Consider the following 26,821-nt stretch of genomic DNA (forward strand, 5'->3'; position numbering starts at 1 on the left):
ATCCCCCCTCACCTAGCTTGCGAAGCTTTATTGACGACAAACAGTCGTGAGCAGACGGAGCCGACATCTTTAAATTCTTAAGTAATGTGGGATAATTTGAGTTTTTCTTGTTAGACCACTGAGTAACGAGCAATTTAATCCTTTATAAACTGATATTTCATGTTGGAAACCATTGCTTCTGTTCGCTGTGACAGTTACAGCGCTGACATTTTCACAATGAATGAATGATAGTTTTGTTCTCAAAAAAGCCACAAACTCAAACTGTGAGAGGAGATAGACGTGTATTCGAGATTCCAGAGCGACTGATAGAAAAGTTTTAAAGAGCTCAGCGTTCTCCGCCTGGCTGTGGTCGATGAATCCAGCTGTTCAAGAGTTTATTTCAGGAGAAAACAGAACCACACACTCCATCCTCATTGTCCCTCACCTCATCTATATTTTGCGTGTTTACGTGCCGCCCACGCACCATCACTTCCTGTCCTTGTCTGACCTCACATCCTGTCTGCGTCTGAGCGCCTGTGTTTGATTACCGAGGACGGCCAGACGGAGCGAGGGAGCGCGACAGAGAGGAGGAGGAGGAAAAACAAGAGGAATGAGGAACTGGGGAAGGGAAAGAGCAACAAGGCTAAACCAAACACAGACAAGAGGGGGGGAGTGGGGGGGGGGGATTCAGAGGAAGGAAGATAGACGCTGAAGGACAAACTGTGGAGGGAAAAAAAAGGAAAGGACAGGCAACGAGTCTGGGCAAGAGATTAAGGTATAAATACATAAGGACATTGACAGACGAAAAAGAGTGAGCAGGGAATCAACGGAGAGGACGAGAGGAAGGAGAGGGATAAGGGAGATGTGAGGCCGGGATTACGCGACTTAAAGTGATATCACAGAAGAAGTCACAAAAGACACCAAGGGTTTTAAACAATACTCAGAGTGTCTTTAGTAAAGTTTGTTTATCTAAAAAAGGGTTTGAAGTGAAGCTAATATTTAGATATGTATATTTCAGGCTGATGTAGCTTTAAAATATTGACTTGTTTAAAGTGGAAGAAAATATTCATATACATAATGTTTTTACAGCAGTTTTTGGGAAGGTGCCATTTTCTGCCACGAGGAAAAAATTTGTAAGAACCCCAGGGACTAATAATAATTATTACTATCAAATTCTCCTTGAAATGTATTTTATGGAAGTTTTTTGGGGCCTTTTTTTGGTTAATAAACAATGGCATTCTGTTAACATGCTGGCATTTAAAGGGTTAAAATTTAAAAAATATTATTAATATTTGTATGTGTTTATTTCAGGCTGAAGTAGCTCTAAAGGATTAACTTGTTTAAAGTGGAAAAAAATATTAATATATCATGTTTTACAGCAGTTTTTGGGAAGGTGCCATTTTTTGCCGCTAGGAAAAAATTTGTAATTTATTTTTATTTTTATTTTTTTTTATCAACAATGTATCAAAATCAATGTTTCCATCCCATCCCAGGACCTAATTATAATAATTATTATCACATTCTCCTTGAAATATATTTTATGGAAGTTTTTTGGGGGTAAAAAACTGTGGAATTGTGTCAACACAGTTGGCCTTTAAAGGGTTAAAAAGTCGGAAATTATTAATATTTGATATGTATATTTCAGGCTGAAGTAGCTTTAAAATATTGACTTGTTTAAAGTGGCAAAACATATGAATATATAATGTTTTTACAGCAGTTTTTGGGACGGTGCCATTTTCTGCCACGAGGAACAAATTAGTAAGTTTTTTTTTTCAAAACTCTGACCCTGCAAAAAAAAAAAAAGAATGCATCTAAATCAGTGTTTCTGCCAATCATTGACCCATCCCAGGGCCTAATAATAATTTGTATTATCAAATTCTCCTTGAAATGTATTAAATGGAAGTTTTTTTGGGATATAAAACAGTGGAATTGTGTCAACATAGTTGGCCTTTAAAGGGTTAAAATGTCAAAAGTATTATTAATATTTGATATGTATATTTCAGGCTGAAGTAGCTTTAAAAGATTGGCTCATTTAAAGTGGAAAAACATATGAATCTATAATGTTTTTACAGCAACAGGAAGGTACCATTTTCTGCCCCTAGGAACAAATTAGTAAGTTTTTTAAAGGAACCCTTAAAGGTTCAGTTTTTTGTGTGACTTCAGCCTCTGACATCACCCAGAAATAGTGTACATGACATCAGATAATATGAAATAACTTCTTGGATTCTTTGCATTCACCAACATACTCCACTAAGCACTTTGTTCCATTCCTGATACATGAACTCTCGTTAAAACATCACACACACACACTTGTTCAAAAATGAATGGTAAAACAGTAAAAAAAAAAAGAGTGACTTTGACATTGAGGAGGTTGCATTCCTGGTGCATGACGGCCTGTGGTTCTGAGACACAGTCTGTCTGCACTGGGCCAGAAAAAGACCTTTGAGGCCTGGAGGAGAAATGTGAAAAATGTGGCAACGGTCGCTCGCTCTGCCTCCACACACACACACACACACACACACACACACACACACACACACACACACACACACACACACACACACACACACACACACACACACACACACACACACACACACACACACACACACACACACACACACACACACACACACACACACACACACACACACACACACACACGTATAGCATCGTTAGCGCGGACTCTCGTTCTGTAGCCCCCCGTCTTACCCTTAACCTACTTAAGACCAAAAATGTCCTCACAAACATAGGTTAGAATCAAAACTGTACGGCAAACAAACACAGCACTGAAGGAGCAAAGTGAGATGTGATAGCCGTCGTCGTTAGAAGCCTCTAATCAGCGAGTACAAAGCACTCGGCCGGGGGAGAAGAGACGTGGAGAGGAGAGAGGAAAAGATCTTGAATTCCACACTATTATCATCTGCTGCATAGCGAGCATTCCGTCTGTTCAACAGCTGGGCTACACACACACACACACACACACACACACACACACACAGTGCAACAATTGTCGGGACATGCCTGAAATTGCGGTCGTCATGGTGAAAGTGTGGTTCTCATGGTCAGAGTCCAGATTGTTTATAAAGGGGATTAGAGAGAGAGACAGAGAGAAAGCCTGGCATAGAGAAAACACACACACACACACACACACACACACAGTGTAAAAGGCAGACATGCAAATAGGCAACCAGGTTATCATCATCATCATCATCATCATCTTCCTGCAGTTACATGATTTATTGGCGTGAACGACGACGACTCCAGATTAAGAAAATCGAGTTGATGCACAAGTGCATTTCTGCAGCAGAGACTTGATATTTAACCAGCTAAGACAGATTATTACAGATTATTAATCCACAAATGCATTAATCTCTCAATAACAACGTGTGCACAGAGCTCTCTCTCTCTCCCTCTCTCTCACAGATTAGCGTCCAAACTGCCAAGCGACACATAAACTCACTCCACTCTGCTTTTCCAGGAAGAGCCGAGCGTACGTGCACACACACGTACGCAACATGTGTTTGTGCAAGTGTGTGTGTGTGTGTGTGTGTGTGCACGTGCGGCGAAACGACACGGCGACCTAGGGAGGGAGGGGGTATTACGATGGGGATGCGTTTCTCAGAACCCTGACCCCATTCGACCCTGCTCAGCCCAACAAGAGCGTAGAGAGAAAGTGTGGAGAGGAAGACGGAATAAAGATCATATCCACGACAGTTTAAACGCTGATTTGATTTTTCTGGTCTTGCCAATAAGAGCCCAGATTAAATTATTTAATAAGACATGGACACAGAGATTTAATGTCCTGTTAGGAGGCTTTTCCTACGTCAGTTGTTCTATTTTTATTCATTTCCTAACGTTATTTATTTAAGTGATTTCATCAAATGTAAACATTTTTGCTGTTCTTTTGTGACAAGGAAACAATCAAATCATCATTATATAGGGGGAAAACTATATAAAAAAAAGTTCTTACATTACACCATCTTTGAATAAGCATAAAATCATAAAATGTATGAAATAAACTTGAATACAATGTTTGATCAGGGGAAAAAACATCGCAGGAGGGTAATGTTCTTCTTATAGTCTAATGTCAACTACTGTTCCTTCAGTACGGTAATAATAAATCATTTAATCAATTATTATAATAGATAATTCATTAACTAACTAATAAACTCACTCATTGGCTGCCACTGACTGCTATAGATGTCAATTTGACCACAAATTAATTAATTAACTAACTAACTAACTAAATAATTAATTAATTAATTAATTAATTAATTAATTAATACATTAAATAAATAAATAATTCATTAATTCATTAAATAAATAAATATATAAATAAATATATAAATATTTTTTATATATTAATTTATATATATATTTAAATATATATTTATTCAATTAATGTATTTATTTATTAAATAATTAATTAATTAATTAATTAATTAATTAATTAAATACATAAATAAAATGAAAAATATTATTAATTACAATGCCAAAGATATCTATTTTGGCTGCTTTTCCACTATTTGATTTTATGAAGCAGTAAAAAAAAAAAGAGCTCACTACCATATATCTGTGGTTTGAACAGGTGGTTTGACAGGAGCTTGATCGTGTTTGTATCTTTGAGCTGAACGTCTGCTGGATTCATTGTAACCTCTTCCTCCTCCTTCAATAATCCCACTCGTCTCGTTACATGATATCAACGGGAAAGACATTCCACGGCTGGTGAAGCCACCCCTTGTTCTCTTTTCCGTTTCCACCCCCCCAACATGTCCACCATGTCCACTCTTTCTCTGCCATTACATTCTTCTCCTTCCTCTTTTACCGTTTTCTCTCGTCTTATCTGCGTCTTTTCTTTCATCTCTCGGACGTTTTTCCCCGTCGCTTCCTCCGCCCGACAAACAGAGCCCTATTTGGGTTTGAGGGAAGGGTTCAGGAGTGTTGTGAAGGGGCTGCTGAGATTATCACCATGGCAACGCACATCAAAACACTGTGTGTGTGTGTGTGTGTCCTGGCCTGAGAGACAAATGAGATGTTAATGTAAGGGCAAAGTCATGACTCTGCGGTAAAAGGTTTTAGTCCTTTAAAGAGAAACGACCTTAGATTCAACGATTTAACTTTATCGATAACACTTTTACTGTTCAAAGTGAGAAAGCGGCTACTTTTCATCCATGAACTCCCAATTTTTGTTTTCCTAATAGTATATTATTATTATTATTATTATTAGGGCTGAGAAAGATTCAAATTTTTAATCATATTAATCAAAGGGTCGCTGTGGATTAATCACGATTAATTATCATTTGTAAATATGCCAGAATATTCTCATTTCTATTTACATTGTTGTAGGAACGGTAAGATAAATAAAGTATTTGATAATATAAATGTAAAGAGCAATAAAATACTGTAAATAACTTATATCAACTTAGTAAAAATATATATATACATTACATTGTAAAGAACCCACATTATAAGACAATATAACTGTATAGAAAAATAATAAATAACAAAATAAAATACTGCAAATACTTTTTTTTTAACTTATAGAAACTTAAAAAATATACATCACACTGTAAATAATTAATAATTAAAAAATAATAAATAAATAATAACTATAATCTTGTAAAAAAAAGTTTATAATATATAATAAAGCCTAAAACTCACAAAAACTTGTAAACAAAATATAAAGTATAGAAATAAAATACTGTAAATAACATATATAAACTTAGTAAAAAAACAAATAAATACACTACATTGTAAAGAACCCACATTATAAGACAGTATAACTTTATAGAAAAATAATAAATAATAAATAATAAAATACTTTATAACTTTTATAACTTCTCATGACCATAACTCTTGATCCATTTGTGACATCTTGAATGTTACAAAACAACCAGAAAGTGTAGAGAAATCGAGCGTTGCGCTCATATACTTGTCATTACGGTAGCCCCTCAGGACTCCAGCGTCTCAGCACCGTAATTCCTAAGTCACTCATTGAACATTTTACGACAATTCCGCAGCCCTAAAGAAGGAAAATGAACTTTGAGGGACTCGAAGTCTTAAAGCACTTAAATAAAAATAAGCAAAGCTGCCGCATACACAATCCTCACTTTCATGAAAGTTTCCCTTCCACGTAATAAAACCGTTCCCACACTTTTCATACCACTATATCTGAAGAGCCTTGTTATTTTCCCTCGTATCTCGCTCTGAGCCAAGATGGTGGACGCGCACAGCAGTCGCTCTGCACACATCTGGTTCCCCCCCCCTTCCTCCCTCCTCCCTCCTCTGAATTCACAGCTTTTTGGCAATGACGTCGCACCAAAGATGGAGGAGCTCAGGCTGCTGCTGCATCTGTTTCTGCTGAAATACCAGTTTCTCAGAGACAGAAGAGTGAGAGACGGGATCTGCGGCAGCAGCAGCAGCAGCGGTGGTGGTGGTGATGGTGGTGGTGATGGTGGTGGTGCAGAGCCAAGATGGAGGAACAGAGGAACACACATCTGTTTCTGCTCAGAGAGCTGCTTTACTGGGGAATGGTCAGCGCAGTCGCCAAGTCAGGCTGCTGCTGCTGCCACACAGTAACACACACTCTAACACACACAAACACACACCAACACACACACAGAGCCGCCTACGCTTTGCCCTTAATGCCCTTGGTCTTGTGTGTGTGTGTGTGTGTGTGTGGTATTCCGACTTGGCCCATACATGGACGCACCGGGCCAAGCAACAACTCTGTCGGAATGTTTGTACTCTGCTCTTAAAAAAAAAAAACTAAAAAAAACTCTCCATCTTTCCATCTCTCTCCATTCCCTGTGATACAGAACTTCTTCTCTCTCTCTCTCTTTCTCTTTCCTTCTTCCTCCTCCTCTCTTTCTCATCTGTCCCTTAAATCCAACATTCCTTCGACTCTGTTTGAACCCTGCCTCCCGCCAATCCCCTGGACCCTCATGCTCTGATTGTTTTACAGGAAGCCCAGTCACGAGGTGTGTGTGCGTGTGTGTGCTTGCGTGCGTGTGTGTGTTACGTCCAGCTGACTCAGCCTGATCTCCACCCCCTCGTACAGAGACCTTCATACCCTGAGAGGAGCAGCAACAACATGCTGACGTGTGTCTATGTGTCGCTCGTGTGTGTGTGTGTGTGTGTGTGTGTGAATGTTGTACAGTATTTGCCACTGGAAACGAACGAGACTCGTAATAAGCCTGAGATTTCCTCCCCCTTATGCCACTCCTCAACAAAAGCACCTTTTCACATTCTGAGAAAAATGAAAATATTTTGAAGGGAAAAATACAATTTTGAGAAAAAAAATTGAGAATTTGTTTTTTTTAATTTTCTGTTTTTAGAAAAAAAAACTTGAGAAACATTTTTTTTGAAAAAGAATTAAAAACAATGGGTTTCTTGCACAGTCGTGCTCGAACCCTAAAAATTGAGGGAACACATTTTTTTGAGAATTTTTTTTATTTTTTGAAAAAATTGAGAATGTTTTTTTTTTTTAATGGAGATTTTTTTTGGAAAAAATTGAGAAATATATATATTTCTTTTAAATGGAGAATTTTTTATATTTTTTTAATTGAGAAAAATATAACATTTTGAGGAAAAAAATTAGAACTTTTGAGGCTAACCCTTACCCTAGGAAGTGATGACATTTCTTTCTGGTCCTCACATTCTGACACCCATAAAAATGTCTCTTTCAGGGTTAAGATCTGGTTTTAGGGTGAGGATTAGGGTAATCTAGGGTATCTGCTGCTTTGTTGTAACTCTGTTGTCCACATTGAGACCAAAACCACATCTTAATGATGTAGAACTTTATAAGTTAAGTTTAGGGCTGAGATTTAAATTGTGCTTAGGTTAAGGTCCTGTGTGTGTGTGTGTGTGTGTGTGTGTTGACACGCTCCCCTAGGGTCTTGATGCACTTTTTTCCACGAGTATGTTACGATAAGGCTGAGCTTCAACTGCCTAAATCTCCGAGCTCAAAGGGTTCCTTCATCTCCAGCAGGACTCTACAGGTATGCAACTCCCCCCCCCACACACACACACACACCACAACCCCTGTGGCTCAGCCCCCACCAACAATGGCCCGCATTGTAGTTGCGGGTAAAACGATAGCGCTCAGGGACGGGTTCAGCTATGTGGTTACCCAGACAACCCCCACCTTCAATCCCTTCATCCTCACCTCCCCACTGGATTCTCTTCAAGTCGGCCACAGAGAGACAAAGAGCGAGAGGTCACAGAGGGCACAAGTTATTCCTTCATAAGGAGATTTGAGCTGGGACTACGCTGATGTTTTTAGATGGGGAAAAATGGAAAAGGAATCCTGTGAGCTTCTGATTTTAGACCAAAAACATGTCTTAATGATGCAGGGTTGGAGTTGGGATTAAGCTAACCCTAACCCAAGGAGGTGAGGACATTTTTGGCTGGTCCTCACATTCTGACACCCCTAAAGATGCCTCTTTGAGGGTTAAGACCTGGTTTTAGGGTTAGGGTTAGGGTAATCTAGGGTATCTGTGACTTTATTAGGACCAGTAGTCCACATGGAGACCAAAAACATGTCTTAAAAATGCAGGGTTAGGGTTAGAGTTGGGGTTATGCTAACCATAACCCAAGGAAATAAGGACATTTTTGGCTGGTCCTCACATTCTGAGACCTTTCCCAAACCTTTGTTAGGACCTGTAGTCCACATGGAGACCAAAAACATGTCCTTATGATGAAGGGTTATGCTAACCCTAACCCAAGGAACTGAGGACATTTTGAGCTGGTCCTCACATTCCGACACCCCTAAAAATACCTCTTTGAGGGTTAAGACCTGGTTTTAGGCTTAGGGTTACGGTAATCTAGGGAATCTGTTACTTTGTTAGGACCAATACTCCACTTGGAGACCAAAAACCATAACCCTTAATAATGCAGGGTTAGGGTTAGCGTTGGGATTATGCTAACCCTAACCCAAGGAAATAAGAACATTTTGGGAAAGTGAGGACATTTTTGGCTGGTCCTCACATTCTGACACCCCTAAAAATGCCTATTTCAGGGTTAAGACCTGGTTTAAGGGTTAGGGTAATGGTAATCTAGGGTATATGTGACTTTGTTAGGACCTGTAGTCCACATGGAGACCAAAAACATGTCCTAATGATGCAGGGTTAGGCTAACCCTAACCCAAGGAAGTGAGGACACTTTGGGAAAGTGAGGACATTTTCGGCTGGTCCTCACATTCTGACAGACCTAAAAATGCAGGGTTAAGACCTGGTTTTAGGGTTAGGTTAAAGGTAATCTAGGGTATCTGTGACTTTATTAGGACCAGTAGTCCACATAGAGACCAAAAACATGTCTTAATAATGCAGGGTTAGGGTTAGCGTTGGGGTTATGCTAACCATAACCCAAGGACGTAAGGACATTTTGTGGAAGTGAGGACATTTTCGGCTGGTCCTCAAATTCTGACACCCCTAAAAATGCCTGGGTTAAGACCTGGTTTTAGGGTTAGGGTAATCTAGGGTATCTGTGACTTTGTTAGGACCTTTAGTCCCAAAACTGTCTTAATGATTCAGAACTGCATAAGTTATGGGGGAAAAATGGAAATAATTTGAGCCTCTGATATTAGACCAAACCATGTCTTAATGATGCAGGGTTAGGGGTTAAGCCTAACCCAAAGAAGTGAGGACATTTTGGGAAAGTGACTGGAAAACTGGAAAAGGATTCGAGTCTGCATGCATCTCACGCCGACTGCACCCGGCGTTCCATGTGATTTATCGACTGTATTAAAAATTAAAAACAGCCAAATCGTTGCGATGCTTTCAAGGAACAGGAGAAGACAAAGCCCTGCAGTCGACCGTCGTCATCCCTGTGTTTATTTGTTTATTTGCGTCATCCTACCTTGTGTTTGTGTCTCCGGTTCACTGCTCCTTGGGCTGCTGCGGAGTCGTCTCTCGGGCTTCTTCCCCCCTGGGCTGCCGGCGCCTCCTCCTCCTCCTCCACCACCTCCTCCTCCGCCTCCTCCTGACCCCACCGACCCCAGCAGTGGGGTGTGTGATTTGGTGCTGCAATCACAACAATTCAATTATTGACAAGTTCTGATCCTGAACTGCTCAAATAAACACAGCAACAACAACAAGGAATGTTAGATTTTTACACCTGTGGCTCAGTTGAGTTGATTTACGAATTAAGCCTTTAATACCTAAGCCTCAAAATGTCCGTAAAACAGTAATAATACAGTAATAATACAATTACAGAGCATTATTATGCCACTAGATAGGGTCTTTTTGTTTGTCCTTGTCCTTTACATGTTATTTTATGATGACAGGTAAATGCAACAGGTCAAACTGGACATAAAATGCATTGAAACTGCTACTTGTATTTCATTAAAGTGGATTCAATGATAAGGGAACATTAGAGCTGCAGCTAACGATTGTATTCGTGAGTCATCGTTTGGTCCGAAAAATTTTGAAAAATACTGATCAGTTTGTCAAACCTGGAAAAGATGATGTTTTAATGATTTCTTTGTTGCATAACAGAGTTGTTATCACACACCGCACAGGGAGCATCCATTTACAGCGAGTTTTCGTACTTTTTTTATTCAAAACAAGTTCTTTTTAGACCAATAGTGACATATAAATAAAATTAAATAGGTTTTTTAATAATTTGGTACCTAAGAAATGGTGCCAAACTGTGCCAAAAGTGAGAACGCCTAGACATCTCTTTACTAAAACCTCTGTAATTTCACTCTGCTTCACTTCAGCAGCATCAGACTTTGCACAGCTCATGTCCACATGTTGTCACATGACCTCCATGTGGTTTTTAAGCTCCTACTGCATATTTTAAAGGTGAAATTTGCTTTAAAAAGCAATATTTTTTTAGGTGAGAGAGAGAAAAATCCTTCAGTTATGCTGTGTTCCATGTACATTTACTCTGATACAGTGGCATCTACAGTGAAACTTACACCTCTGGTGGAATCTCACAAGTGTTATCTTTAGTTTGATACCAAGATAATTCACATAGAGTAACTGCAGAGGTTTACTCTCTGGGACAAGTAAAGGACTATCTTATCTAATGCTTTTAAACACAGGTTTCCAGAGGCAGCTGATATTTAAATCTAAAAAAATCACAGAGGTTTTAAAGTGGTCACCTGTATCCGTTGTGTGCCGTCCCCAGGCTGCTCTTATACAAAGTGGATGGAGGCGAATTGAGTCGGTTCTGCCGCTCCAGTTTCTGTTCCCGTATCTTTTTGGGCTGTGGCTTACTGTACGTCTCCTCTCTGCCTATGAAGTTGGACATCCCGTAAAGAGGGATGATTTCTGCAGGAGAAGAAGATATTAATTGAACAATTGCACATTTAAAAATTTCGAAAAAAAAAGAGGCTCAGTCGCACGATCAGTACCTGGGTCGCCGTACATGGGGTGGAGGTGGTGCTGGTAGTACTGGTGCGGCGGCAGCTCTCCGGGGCTCACCGGCGGGTAGAAGGTGTGAGAGTTGGGAATGAAGTGTGGGTGAGCCAGGTAGGGGGGCAGGTGGTGTGTGGGGGACAGGGCCGGAGAGTAGGAGGCGGGGTAACACTCGGGAGACTGGGGGGTCACCACCACCCGACGGACCCCCGTGGTGTCCTCCAACACCTGTGGGTGAAGAGGGAGTCGTTTTAAACAGAGTTATAATTCGATTACTACATGGACCCTCAATCGATTCATCAGTTTTGAGCGTTTTTCCAGCTGATTAAATTTGAATTTATACAGAAATGTCCATGTTTTTGATGGAAAAGCTCTTTTTTTCCAATGAATCTAACATTAAATGAATCATAAATACACTAACTATACATTGTTAATGTGGTAAACGACTATTCTAGCTGCAAACGTCTGTTTTTTTTAATGGAATACGTACATAGGTGTATAGAGGCACATTTCCAGTGTTCTAATGGTACATTGTGTTTGCTAAACGCGTCAGAAGGCTATTGGATGATTAGAAAACCCTTGTGCAATTATTATTTAGGAATAAAAATCATTATTTCTAATCTTGTTAATGTCTTGACTAAATTTTTCTATTCATTTTGCAACATTTTTGATGAATAAAAGTCTGACTTTTAATGGAAAACAGATTTTTCAGCATCTTAAAGGTGAATATATACAGAAATGTCCTTATTTTTGAAGGAAAAGCTCTTTTTTTCAATGAATATAACATTAAATTAATCAGAAATACACTAACTATACATTGTTGTGTTCTAATGGTACATTGTGTTTGCTAATGGCATCAGAAGGCTATTGGAGGCTATTTAGCACAAAGTTTGAAGGACAATGTTATTATTCTGAATAAAACTCATTATTTCTAATCTTGTCAATGTCTTGATTATATTTTCTATACATTTTGTAACTCTTTTGATGAATAAAAGTCTTACTTTTAATGGAAAACACACAAAAAATGTATAGTTGACCCCCAGCTTTTGAACGACAGTGTATGTTGACAATTAATTCATCAGTTTTGAGTGTTTTTTTCAGATTTTTCAGCTGCTTAAACGTAAATATATATTTAATATAAGATATTATTCAGTGAGTGAGAACGTCGCACAAACAGGACGCCGCTAAAACAAAGTCCTACGGTGTTGTCATCATCAAACGCTCTGCACATTTCCATAACAACAAGGTTTCAAGGACCTGCATCGAATTAGCATGAATTCACTTTCAAATTCCTTGGCGCGCGCACACACACACACACACACACACACACACACACAGAAAACAACAACTATTCAGACACTTTCACAGGCCGCCTGCATTCCAGGCAGCGAGCAAACACACACTCCCTGCAGTGAGGGGGGAAGTCATCTGCTGGTGCCTAACAACAACAACACACACACACACACACACACTGAGAGAGCGTTAAAGAGGGTCAGGAGGAGGGAAGAGAGTTACCAAACTAATCCGAGTGAGAAAAACTAAAGCAAGTGAGGAGGAGGAGGAGGAGGAGCAGGAGGAGCCCCCCCCGCCCCCATCTGCACCTCCTCCCCCCCCCCCTCTGCAAGTAAAAAGGGGAAAAACAGAGTGTTTACAGAAAAACACACACAGAGCAAAGTCCCTGTGTGTGTGAGTACGCGTGGACGCGACCTATGAACCCACACAGAGTGGACAGCACCCACACATACACACACATGCACACACACACACAGATTGCGCTGATCTCCACCAACGCAGCGCTCTTTTCGACATCCATCCATCCCAAAGCTCTACCCACTCTGTGCCTCAGCGTTTCCCGTCAGGCTTGTTGACATACAACACACACACACACCCACACATGCACACACACACCCACACATGCAAACACACACCCACAAACACACACCCACAGTGAGCCAATGACCGGACTTCCACTGGCACGGGAACACAATCCTGACAACAACAACAACACCACCACCACACACACACACACACCACACTTTATGTCATTAGCTGACCTTTGACCTCCCCTCAAACTTGACCTTTAAGCAATTCATGATGTCAAATCATGACAGAAAAAACAACATAAACAATATAATTTAAATACACACACATTCATGTGCATCAGTCTTAGTGAGGACACGCTCAGACGATACTGGATTATTAATCTGTTAAATTGATTAAAAATTTGATTTCTGATCGTTTTTTGCTTCTTAAACGGTGAACTTTGTTTGTTTCTTTGCTCCACATCACAAATAACTCACTAAAAGTGAATATATGTTAGTTTGTGGAGGTTTGACAAACACAGATCCACGTTTTTCTAAAGTTTTCTGACATTTTCTGAACCAAAGGAAAGGAAGGAAGGTAAGAAAGGGAGGAAGAAAGGACAAAATAAAGTAAGGAAGGAAGGAAGAAAGATAGGAAGGAAAGGAGGATGAAATAAAGTAAGTAAGAAAGAAATAATGGAAGGAGGAAAGGAAGGAATGACTGAAAGAAAGGAACAAATGAAGGAAGAAAGGGAGGAAGGAAAGAAGGAAGGAAGAAGGGATGAAATAAAGTAAGGGAGGAAGGAGGAAAGAAAGGAAGGAAGAAAGGACGAAATAAAGTAAGGAAGGTTGGAAGGAGGAGAGGAAGGAAGGAAGGTAGGAAAGAAGGAAGAAAGGAAGGAAAGGAGGATGAAATGAAGTAAGTAAGAAAGGACGAAATAAAGTAAGGAAGGTTGGAAGGAGGAGAGGAAGGAAGGAAGGTTGGAAAGAAGGCCAAAATAAAGGAAGGAAGGGAGGTTTGCACAGGTCTTTCTATGATTGTAAGGACACACCCCCCCCCCCCCCCACACACACACACACACACACACACCCCCCCACACACACACACTAACCTGTGAGATGTATCCTGGAGGAACATGGATGGGAGGGATGGAGCCGTTTGGAGACATCATGGGAACCTCAGCAGGACCTGGAAGAAGAAGAAGAGGAAACATCTCATTTAATCTGACATAAAAGACATAAAAGACATAATCCAGCAGAATAAAGTCAGACTGTGTCAACAACAACTGCTGTCAATAAACGTTCAATTCATCATTTAAACCTTTTATTTCTGCTTCATAATAAACTTCATCTCTGTGTTTATATTCTAGATTATAATATGTTTAATCTACTGTTTATATGTGACACTGTGGGATTAACTGAAGAATACAACAGGGAAGGGAGGAAGGAAGGAAGAAAGGAAAGAAGGAAGAAATGGAGGAAGAAAGTAAGGAAGGAAGGTAGGAAAGAAGGAAGAAATAAAGGAAGGTAGGAAAGGAAGAAAGCCTCTGTCTTAAAGGAGGAGAAAGAGAATCTAATAGAATGAACAGGCTGATAATGATGTTGACTTTTCCACTTTCATAACTCCTCCTCTCTGTGATGGAGGTCTGTGGCTGTTAAAGTCATTGGGAGATCATCAGGGAACAGATGGAGGCTCAGACTGAATAAATCACAGGAGGAGGAGGAGAAAGGAGGAGGAGGAGCACAGAGGAGGAGGAGGAGGAGGAGGAGGAGGAGGAGGAGCAGAGGAGGCCTCTCTTTCACAAAAACACATGTAAAGTATGAAGAAACACTTATTTCTTCTGTCTCTGAAGAATCAACAGTCCAGAGTCTCTCTTCACCACTTCATCCTCTACTGATATATAATCTGAGATAATCCCTCCTCCTCTTCCTACTCTTCCTCCTCTTCCTCACTCACATCCTCCACCTTTGACTTCAGTCTCTCTCTCTCTCTCTCTCTGAACCCCCTCCTCCTCTTTTTCCTGACCTCTCACCAGTCAAACAAATATGTTAGAGAGAGTACAGTGTGTGCACATCACTGACTGTACACACAGTCAAGTGTGTGTGTGAGTGTGAGTCAGACACTCAGACACACACACACACACACACACACACACACACACACACACACACACAGGTATGGTACAGAGACAGACGTCTCTCAGAGTCTCCTCGACCTCAGCGACCAGGAGGGATATGAAAGTCCTTATTGAGGAGAAGGTCACAGCATGGGGGGGGTCGTGTACACACACACACACACACGCTATATCTATATATCACAAACACACACTCTGTATATCACACACACACACACACTACTGTATATCACACACACACACACACACACACACACACTCTGTATATTTTACACACACACTCTATATCACACACACACACACTCTGTATATGACACACACAATGTATATTACACACACACACACACAGGTATATCACACACACACTGTATATCAGTAACACACACACACGCACTCTAAAACTCACACACTGTATATCACACACACACACACACACTCTCTTTGTATATTACACACACACACACACACACACACACACTCTCTCTCTCTCTCTCTGTAAAACACACACTCTCTCTCTGTATATTACATACATACACACACACACACACACACACACACACACTCTAAAAAGACATGTGTTTGGACAGTCTGTGCTCTTCACTCGGCAAACAGCAGCATTCCTACACACACACACTCACTCACACACACACACACACACACACACACACACACACACACACACACACACACACACACACACACACACACACACACACACACACACACACACACACACACACACACACACACACACACACACACACACACACACACACACACACTCCCATCTCTGGCCCCCAGGACTGGACCCAACAGGCCCGACCCCCCCCCCCAAACCCTCCCCAAAATACAAGACACTCTTTGTCCTATAACCCTACACACACACACACACACACATACAGCTGTAAGTCATATAGCATTAAGCTAACTGTAATTTAGAAAGTTTCAGGATAATCAAACAGTCGTCTTTGTATCTGTGTGTGTGTGTGTGTGTGTGTGTGTGTGTGTGCGTCTGTGTGTGTCTGTGTGTGTGTGTGTGTGTGTTTTTAGTCAAATGTGCCACAGTAACATCATCACTGCTCGGTCTTTGCCCTTTAAGAGCCACAAATAGACTTACAACTTCCTCTCTGCATAATCCAGCTGGAATCCCAGGCAACAGTGTGTGTGTGTGTGTGTGTGTGGGGGGGGGGGGGCTCACACACATACACACACTCTCGTCTTCCATCTGTCACTTCTTCCGCTTCCGAATTGACTGTGAGGTCAGTGATGAGCTCATATCCTGCTTCAGGAACGACTCTTCTTAAACTACCTGAGTCACTGAAGAGCATCGCGCTGTGTACGCTAATCTCTGTAATCTCACTGAGAAGCATCCTAGTTTATTTAATCACACGACCTGATAACCAGCGATAGTCACCAATAATTTTTTTTTTGCTTATTTTAAACCATAAAAAGGCTCCAAAAATGTACATTTTTCCCAGAATAACTTTCAATATCTGGCAGTTGTTAACATTTGACTGAATGTTAGAGTATAAAAACACATTTACAATAACATTTGTTTGAATTCATGTGCAAAAACAAGTTTACTCAGACTCTGCAACCAGTCGGTCCAGTTGGCCGTCTTAGTCGGACTACGGCCTTAATCGGACTACGGTCTTAGTCCCATTAAACTGTGCAGGTAAAGGTTCTGACTGAAAACTGAGCTTCCCAAATATAATTAGTGGAATTTCAGTCAGACTAATGATCTCAGTCAGACTAAGATCTAAGTCTGACTAATGATCGGACTACAAGATCCAAGTCAGACTAATCACTGTAAGTCAGACGAAAGATCTAAGTCAGACTAATGATCGGTCAGACTATGATCTAAGTCAGACTATGATCCAAGTCAGACTATGATCTAAGTCAGACTATGATCAAAGTCTGATTAAGAATGTAAGTCAGACTAAAATCTAAGTCAGACAAAGATCGGACTTAGTCATACTAACGATCTAAGTCAGACTAACGCTCTGTCAGACTAACACTCTGAGTTAGACTAATGATCTAAGTCATACTAACGCTCTAAGTCAGACAATGATCTAAGTCAGACTAATGATCTTAAATCAGACTAAAGATCAAAAATTACTTGTAGTTGGGTTTTCTATCAACTTCTATTCACTGGCAATGAAAAAGAGTGTGAGGTTTTCACACTATTATAAACAAACACACACACACACACCTATGATAAACATCCTGTTGCACACAAAAGTTGAAGTAGCAGAAAACCTACGATGCCGAGCTTTAACTGTGGGCGACTGTCCAGCTGTATGTTCACACACACACACACACACACACAGAGGAGGTGACGCAACATTTCATCAGATGTTTCCCATGATACAGCTGTCAGAGACAGCTGCAACTGGGCCCCCGAACACACACACACACACACACACACACACACACACACACACACACAATTACTTACAACCATAATCATGCCCATCACACACACACACACACACACACACACACACACACACACACACACTGAGAGAGTGTGTAACAGAGGTCTTTACGTGGATCATCACTGCTGTCACTTTTCTTTTTTCTTTCAGCCCATGTGGTCGCCACATTGAAAGGAAACACACAACCCCCCTTTGGGAAAGTGCGTGTGTGTGTGTGTGTGTGTGTGTACTTATATTATGTGTGTGTGTTACCTTTTTAGGGACATTTTTCTGGCATAAACACTTGAGCCGTCCTCATAGAAAGAGAAAGAACTGAAGGTTTGTCTCGAAAAAAAACTACAGACAAAAACTTAGAAGGACAACACAAACGCACAAATCAAGGTGTGTGTGTGTGTGCACATCTGTGTGTGCGCACATCTGTGTGTGTGTGTGTGCACATCTGTGTGTGTGTGTCTGGGTCAGCCGTGACGTGGCATTGTTGCCTGGAAGTTATGTAAGCATCAGCGGGGTAATGTTATCTGTCCTCAGAGCGAGGAGAGAGACACTCCCACAGCAGCTTCCTCTACACACACACACACAGACACACACACTGTAGTGCTATTGTCACATCGAACCCTCAAAATGTACCGACACAAACACAAATCTCCACTGATCCACTGAGTAAATCGAGGCTAAATTAGAAGCTTTGCGAGATAAAAGCGAAGGCAGGGTGTGATGCATGATGGGAAGTGCGGCAGGAAACGTGGGAGACGACTTTAAAATAGCACTTTAAACGTGCCACATATATATACTTATACACACACACACATCCCAGATGGCTGTGAAACACGTGATGGTACATGTAGAAACACGGGAGATTGAACCCGGTCCGGTCAGTCCATCTCCGGTGAGTCAAGTGCGGCGGACATGTTTGCTGTGGGCGGAACGAGGAAGTCGGGACTTCCTGACCCAACGGCACTGACACACACACACACACACACACACACAGCTGATGTCATCATTATCATCATCATGTGCATAAATAAAGAAACACTCCCGATCCTCGCCGTCTTCTCCGGTCCGTAACTTGTGCCAGAATGACGATGATGATGACGATGATGATGATGAAGATGGCTCCAGGTGCTCAGAGATAACAGCACAGGCTAATGGATCAAAAATCCAATTATGACCTATATCCCTTTGCCTTCCACTCTCTGCCTCTTTCAGGCTTCTCTGTGATCTCTTTAAGTCTTTAAGTGACACGAAAAAAACAAATGTAGACATAATAATAAAAGCCTGTCACCTAATGTGTTTATGTGGAGCTAAGAAACTAAGAAAATATTCACATTTAAGACGCTAAAACAATCAGAAATCAGACGTCTTAATCATGAATATTCATTGTTTTGTTTTTTGTTAAATGTTGATTGCGGACGGCCTCAAAATTTCCCACCAATTGAAAAACTGAAGCCTGAGATTTTACTGACTTTGCATGTTAGACACGCCCATTTCACATACTAAACACGCCCCTTTCACATACTAGATACGCCCCTTCCACATACTAGACACGCCACTTTTACATGTTAGACACGCTTGTTCATATGCTAGACACACCCTTCACGTATTAGACACGCCCCTTTCATATATTAGAAACACGCCCTTTCCACATGTTAGACACACCCTTCAATGATAGATACGCCCCTTTCACGTATTAGACCAACTTTTCACACGTTAGACACGCCCCTTTAACGTTAGACACAACTTTCCCATGTTATACACACCCCTTCCTCATATTAGACACGCCCCTTCCATATGCTAGACACGCCCCTTTCACTGTCCATTTTCAACTTTCCACCCAGTTTGGTTTGTATGATGATTTGTTATAGTTTTATCGTATGACCTGTGTATTTGTGTCGTTTTTATATTTCCTATAGTATATTATCTACATTACTAAATTCATTTATTAAATTAATACATTATATTCATTATTTGTTTGTTCTTGGGTCCATTAGGTCACTCGTTTTATTTATTTAATCGCTGATGTACCGCACTTTTGTTTCAGCTGTTGTTGTTTGTAAAGTGCTCTATAAATAAAGATAGATTGGATTTTATCAATAAAGACAAAGGTTAGTGGGGGTTTTTTCACAATGGAAAAAGTGTCCAAGACAGCAGCAGTGTTTAACCGCCAGTGTGATAATAAATCAAAACACTCATCGCCTTTTCCGTTTCTTAATCTTCCCAAACGATGACTTATGTTCCCAAACGAGATACGCCCACTTTGTGGAAAAAAGCCTCTCATCATTACATTACATTACATTATATTAGTAAAAACCCACACAATGATCTGTTCTTATTCCGTCTGAATGAAAGGGTTAAATGTCTTTGAGAATATGATGTGTGTGTATTATCTTCATCTAATCTGGTCCTGATCGCTGTGTAAACCCTGAAGGCTACAAGCCCAGATCTGTTTAATGTTCTGCATGAAGCCCACACCTCCACCTCCACCACCACCTCCTCCACCCCAGACCAGACCTCCTCTCTTTCAGCTTCTCTGGGTGGAGGAGAAGCTGCCGTCAGCTGACCTACTTCTGCTGCTGGGTTAGCTCCAAAAAGGAGAAGCAACGTAACGTCTGGAGGGAGCTGAGGCCCAGAGTCCTGCTCTGCTCTCAGTGTTCTGAACGTCACACAGACACCACAATTAAGTCAGGGATATTTGACGAGAATGAAAAGTCCATGCTACGGTGATACTGTACCATGAAAGCACTGACTTAAAGTGATAGTTTCGGAATTTTGGACATAAGACCTATTTTCCAACTCAGCCAGTGTGATGGAGACGTCTGGAGACGTTTTCAAGAAATTTCATTCAGTTCTTCTAGTTGCCGAGTTCGCTGATGCTATGGCTAGCGCAAGTCAATGATGCAAGTTAGCATGGCATTAGAAACACTCATACAGACTCCACAGTGCACCCGAGGCAAATCGATTGTAACGGCAGACTATCAATGTACATATCTGTGTTGATAGAATGTTTGAAATAAAACCAACCTTGCAAATTGAAGGATTTATGTCTCAGCAGCAGCAGCAGCTTCATACTTCCGGCAGCGGTGGACTGATTCCGCTGCCGGAAGTATAGTGCTGAGAAAGTAGTCCCTCAAAAATCCCTGCGATGCGACTTTAGTTTTGTTTCAAATATTATTCTATCAACACAGATATGTACATCGATAGTCTGCCGTTACAACCGATTTGAGTCGGCATGAGTGTTTTTAATGCCATGCTAACTTGTATCATTGACTTGCGCTAGCCATAGCATCAGCGAACTCGGCAACTAGAAGAACTGAATGAAATTTCTTGAAAACGTCTCCAGACGTCTCCATCACACCGGCTGAGTTGGAAAATAGGTCTTATGTCCAAAATTCCAAACTATCCCTTTAACTGTTTGAATACAAATTGTTATTGAAGCAGAACTTTAATGGTTCAATAACTATTTTTTTGCGGTTAATCACCTTGTTAGAGAACAGCATGTTATTCAGTAAGAACTGAAACACTTAACTATTGGAGAAAGTTAACTTAAGTTCACCTGTAGAGGTTAAAGTGCATTTTAACTTTAAAAACAAGGTTTTTCAGTTTGATTTTTTTTTTTTCCAGTTTAGTTTTAGTTCATTTAACAAAGGATTTAGTCGTTTCACTCTAGTTTTTATTAAGTTTTAGTCTTCGTTTTTCAGGTATTAAGAGAAAGCCTCGACTTCTGTGACACCAACTGTGGATTATCTAATCCTTTCATTTCATTCTTAAACCTTTATCACCTGCAGGTAAATCAAAAGTCAAACCAGAATGAAATTGTGGGAAAAACAAAGACGAAGCTGAATTTATCTACAATTCAGTTTAGTTTCAGTTAGTTTTGATTTGTTCGTTGGAGGTTTTATTTCATTTTTTTTTGAGTTAGCTAAATAATTTTTTAACTGACATTTTTAGTTTTAAACTTAGTTTTCGTTAACTATAATAAACCTGATACACACACACACACTAGAGCTGAAACAATTAATCAATGACTACATTTATCCTCAACTATTTTGATATTATACATATATATATATAGTTTATATTTTGAAAAACCACACAAAACACCAGTTTGTGTTATTTGTGTACAGTTTATTTTTGTAATTTCTGGGAGAAAAAGGCAGCTAGCTTAAGCTTTGATTTATGCTAAAGTTATTTTTGTTGTACAGGAAGTAAGTTTTTATTTGTTTTGAATGAATAAATGTTAACTTGTGTCTTAAGTTTGCCTTTGTGTGATCACCACATTATCACATACAAACTCTATTGTTTTGATGCCATAATTTGCCTTAACACACTATGCATTGTATCAATTTTTGAATCGAGAATCGTTTGAATCGAGAATCGTTTGAATCGAGAATCGTTTGAATCGAATCGTGAGCCACCCAAAGATTCACATCCTGAATTAAAACTGAATCCTTTTTGGTTTGTGGACAAAAACGAAGACGTCGGAGATCGTCGTCATTTCTAGGTTTGACAAACGATGAATAGAGAAAATAATCGACACATTGATTGATTAGTTGCAGCTCTAACACACACACACACACACACAAACAAACAAACAAACACACAACTCATCACCTGAGCAAACGTGCAGAAACCTTGGAGTTGTCACGCTGACACTTGTGGGGGATAAAGTGACATTTTAAAAAAAATGTCACAATCGTGGTCACCTTGGTCACACACACACACACACACACACACACTATTATCACATCTATTCTGGGGGGCTCCACAGATAGAATTGTTGTGGAACTGGTAACCAAGCGACGCACGGAGCATCCACACTTACTTCATTTATCATGTTTTCCATTCATTCATTCATTCATTCTTTCACACACACACTCACACACGTGTGTGTCGAGGCTTGCCTGACATACATGTGCGTGCACGTGCACACACACACACACACACAACCCCAGACACTGATGACTCACAGAATCCATTCCCTAATCAACTCTACATGTCTAAGAAGGAGAGAGAGAGAAAAAGAGAAGGAATAAAGAGAAGGAGAAGAAGTGCAACAGCTGTCTGTGTGTAAACAAACCCAGCGTCCCTAATAATCATTTCCTGCTCTCCCTCCCTCACTCCCTTCCTCCCTCCCTCGCTCCCTTCATTCCTCTCCTCACTCCCTTGAACCCTAAAGACAAAACAAACTCCCCAACCTTGACCCACGAGACCGAACGGCCATGTTTTCTCCTCCTCGAGACTCAGATTTTCCCTCCATCTGTGCACAACTCGCTACATTTGTAACCTCCCCTCGTCTCTTTCTTCCTCCCCCCTAATTCCCTCCCCATCCATCTCCACATGTTAATGTGGGGGCATTCCTGACGTATGAGTCACAGTCTGAACAGCAGCGAGGTTTGTGTGGAGAGGAAAGTGAGCGAAGGAGGACGAGGAGACGAGGAGACGAGGAGACGAGGAGACAAGTCGTGTGAATGTCAGTGGAAAAGAAAGAAGTCAAGACTGGAAGTCCTAGATTAGCAGGGACTTTCCCCCCCCACTCCCAAACTCCTCTAAATTCCACTGTTAACTGTGTGTGAGTGTGTGTGTGTGTGTGTGTGCATTTACATGAGTGTGTGTGTGTGTGATGGCTGTCGACTGATCAGACAGGAAGTGGAGACTGTGCACATGCAATAAGGAAGAAGAAGAAGAAGAAAAATATCAATGGCCGCCCGCGCCAAAACTTCTCTTCTCAGGCCAACATCAAAACACGCACACACACGCACACACACAGACACACACAGACACACACACACACACAAAATGATGATTTGCATCTCACGTTGTCATTTTCAACAAAAAAGTAACTCAGAATGACTTGAAAGTCACCATCACAATAGTCGGCATCGCCCTGAACAAGGATCAGTTGAACATATTTGCATATCTCTAAAGGAGTAATTTTAATGAATTATTGAATTTCAGGAAATTATCCATTTGATTTTACTCATAGAACTTAACTTTGTACTTAATACTGGTAGAGATTCATGACTGGTTTTTGAGTTAAACCATGAATGTGGAGCATTTTCATTCGATTTAAAAACACACAAAAATAAACAAATGCATGCAAATCGTCATCAAAAAGTTGAGTTATCGGAGTGAAACTACTACACGGCAGAAAGGGAGGAAGTCAAGGAGAGGGTGGAGGGAGGAAGAGCAGCTCCAGCTGTACCCTGAGCTTCAGCCCAGCCAAGAATTTCATCCCTGGAAAAGCTCTCTCCCTCTTTTTCTCTTTTTCTTTCTTTCTCTGGAAAATTCTGAGAGCGCTCTCCAGCACACAGCTGCTGTTCACACACGTATCCACTTTCACACAGCCTCACCGATAAAGACAGACGCCGTATTCTCCCACTCTCTCTTTTCATTCCCTCCCTGCCCTCCCTCCCCCTTTAGCTGCACTCAGTGGTCCAGTCCCAACACTGGAGCACAGTGGCAGGCAGGCAGAACCAAGTCGGGAGCACAGGGGTGTTTGGGGGGGTCATCGCTCGGAGGAAGTGGCCTCGCCCCGGAATGCATGGCAGCAGACACGACCAGACACGCAGCGTCTGATTCTCTCACTCTCTCTTTTTCTGCTTCTCCTCCTCCTCCTTTATTTATTTACTTATTATTGACATATTCCATCATTTTATTTCCACTCCTTCCTTCCCTCCTTCCTTCCTTCTCCTGCCTCCTCATGCCCGACTGAGCGAGGGCAATGAGTTTATGAGCGAGCACTGGGCAGGGCGTACAACAACAATCAACGCTCTATCTCACACACACACAGACACACACACACACACTTAAGTCATGCTCTCACCTTGTGCCAAACAAACCAAACCAAACCCTCTCTCTGGTCCTTTTGTTTCTCACAAAGAACCCTTAAGTGGGAAATGCTGGATTTAGAAAAAGCCAGGTATGCCACACACACACACACACACACACACATTCATACACAATCTGTGCCCAGAGGGACCACATTCCATTACACACACACACACACACACACACACACACACACACACACACACCACCTGGAGTGAGAGCCTGTTCCCATAGTGACCAGTTTCCAAAATCCAGTGGGACACGAGACAAAGTGAACAAACCAGGTTTTCCCCGTCCCACAAATACTGTAAAGAATAATCCATGATAATCCATAAACACATGAGACTCATCAACAATACTTTACCAAAGTGTTTCCAAGCCCGACAGACGACACACACAACATCTACTTCTTAATCCAAACCGGGTTCGTTTGCTCGGAAAATCCGGTTCGTCTGATGAAAGCGTCCAAAGAAGCGAACTCTGGTCCGTCCTAAAAACGTACGCTTTTGTACGCACAACGTCTCGGCATTCAGAAACCGTCGGATCTTCTTTTTGCGATAGCACAAACCGTCGCATATTTACCGCTAATGCAAAGTCACGTTAAAGGGTTAACTTCAACGCTAACGCTTTCCAAAGAAGCAAACTCTGATCCGCCCTAAAAAGAAGGAAAACCAAATGCAGGAAGTGGACTACAACAGGGCATTGTGGGTAAACACAACCACAACATACGCACGTTGTGTGTAGAACGATAGCTGCGAGAAATGGCTAACAACACTTTTTAAGAATATCGATTTAACCATTCAAAAATGTGGTGTTTTATTGTTTGCGGTTATTGGGCACCCAGAATCCAGAAGTCGTCACAGGTTTTGGAGTTAGCTGCCCGTCTAGAACTCGGTCGTCCGTCTACATCCGATAAAATAATTGTATAAAGTATCTAACGTTTATAATCTGGCAAACGCTACAATATATACATCGATATTTTGATGGATGTCGATGGAGGAAAACTTGGTTAACGAGTTCCGGACGCACAGCTAACTCTGTGATGACTTCCTTCATTCCAAAACTCAGGAGCCAATCAGAAGGCAGCTTCCTAATGCCCCACCCACAAAAAACAGTGCAAAGAACAAATGAGGAAGCGCAAAGATCAAGTGAGGAGCGCAAAAAACAAGTGAGGGAGCGCAAAGAACAAGTGAGGAGCGCAAAAAACAAGTGAGGGAGCGCAAAAACAAGTGAGGGAGCACAAAGAACAAATGAGGAGCGCAAAAAACAAGTGAGGAGCGCAAAAAACAAGTGAGGAGCGCAAAAAACAAGTGAGGGAGCGCAAAGACCAAGTGAGGAGTGCAAAAAACAAGTGAGGAGCGCAAAGAACAAGTGAGGAGCGCAAAAAACAAGTGAGGGAGCGCAAAGACCAAGTGAGGAGTGCAAAAAACAAGTGAGGAGCGCAAAGAACAAGTGAGGAGCGCAAAAAACAAGTGAGGGAGCGCAAAGACCAAGTGAGGAGTGCAAAAAACAAGTGAGGAGCGCAAAGAACAAGTGAGGAGCGCAAAGAACAAGTGAGGGAGCGCAAAAAACATAAAGGTGAAAGTGCGTAAGACGACATAATGCGTAAGGCGCTGCAGTGATAGGGAATGTGGGAAAGACTCCCACATGCACATCATGCTCTTTTTAACCATTTGGCATGTATGTATATGTGGGGGGGGGGTGTAGGGGTAATTACATATTATCCTCAAGTATGTTGCACAGTTTGTTTCAACACATTCTCACACACTGTAAATTATTCCCGCTAACAGAACAGCTGCAGTACAGACAACCCCCCACACACACACACACTGCACATTAGAATTGTTGCTGCACACAGATTAGATGGTGAAACTCGCAGTGCCATCATCTGAGGACAGAACTCACAAATTAGACCAATCTGAAAGAATAATCTGTGCCTAAACTGTCCAAAAGATGCCGATTCACCGACGTCCTGCAGTGAAATCACCTTAAAAATCACACGTTGGCTTTTCATTTTTCGTATGCTAATGCAAAGTCATGTTAAAGGGTTAACGTTTACGTCACATCATCATAATAAAAGAAACGTTGGGCCTGATGACATCACTTCCTCCCGTGGCAGGGCACAGCTTCCTGCTGTTCCACCGCCCGCCCGGCCTCATCATCCCTCATAAAAAGTCCAACAAAGAGCCGAGCGGCTCAGTAAATCAACTCAGCCTTGTTAAACACAAACACACACACACACACACACACACACACATATTAACACAGTGGCATTC

At 41.2% G+C, this 26,821-nt stretch overlaps 1 protein-coding gene across 1 annotated transcript in view; it reads right to left on the reverse strand.

Annotated features, from left to right (window-relative positions):
- fndc3ba (fibronectin type III domain containing 3Ba) overlaps positions 1–26,821 on the reverse strand; it is a gene marked incomplete at both ends in the record, with an annotated part of 64,377 nt that overhangs the window by 29,844 nt on the left and 7,712 nt on the right. The window contains 4 exons of the mRNA XM_083892069.1: positions 9,841–10,004; positions 11,090–11,258; positions 11,342–11,573; positions 14,260–14,336. Coding sequence (XP_083748195.1) covers positions 9,841–10,004; positions 11,090–11,258; positions 11,342–11,573; positions 14,260–14,336 — 642 coding nt within the window. The remainder of the gene's footprint in view (positions 1–9,840; positions 10,005–11,089; positions 11,259–11,341; positions 11,574–14,259; positions 14,337–26,821) is intronic.

Source organism: Microchirus variegatus (genome assembly GCF_963457635.1).
Source record: "Microchirus variegatus genome assembly, chromosome: 7".
Lineage (NCBI taxonomy): Eukaryota > Metazoa > Chordata > Actinopteri > Pleuronectiformes > Soleidae > Microchirus > Microchirus variegatus.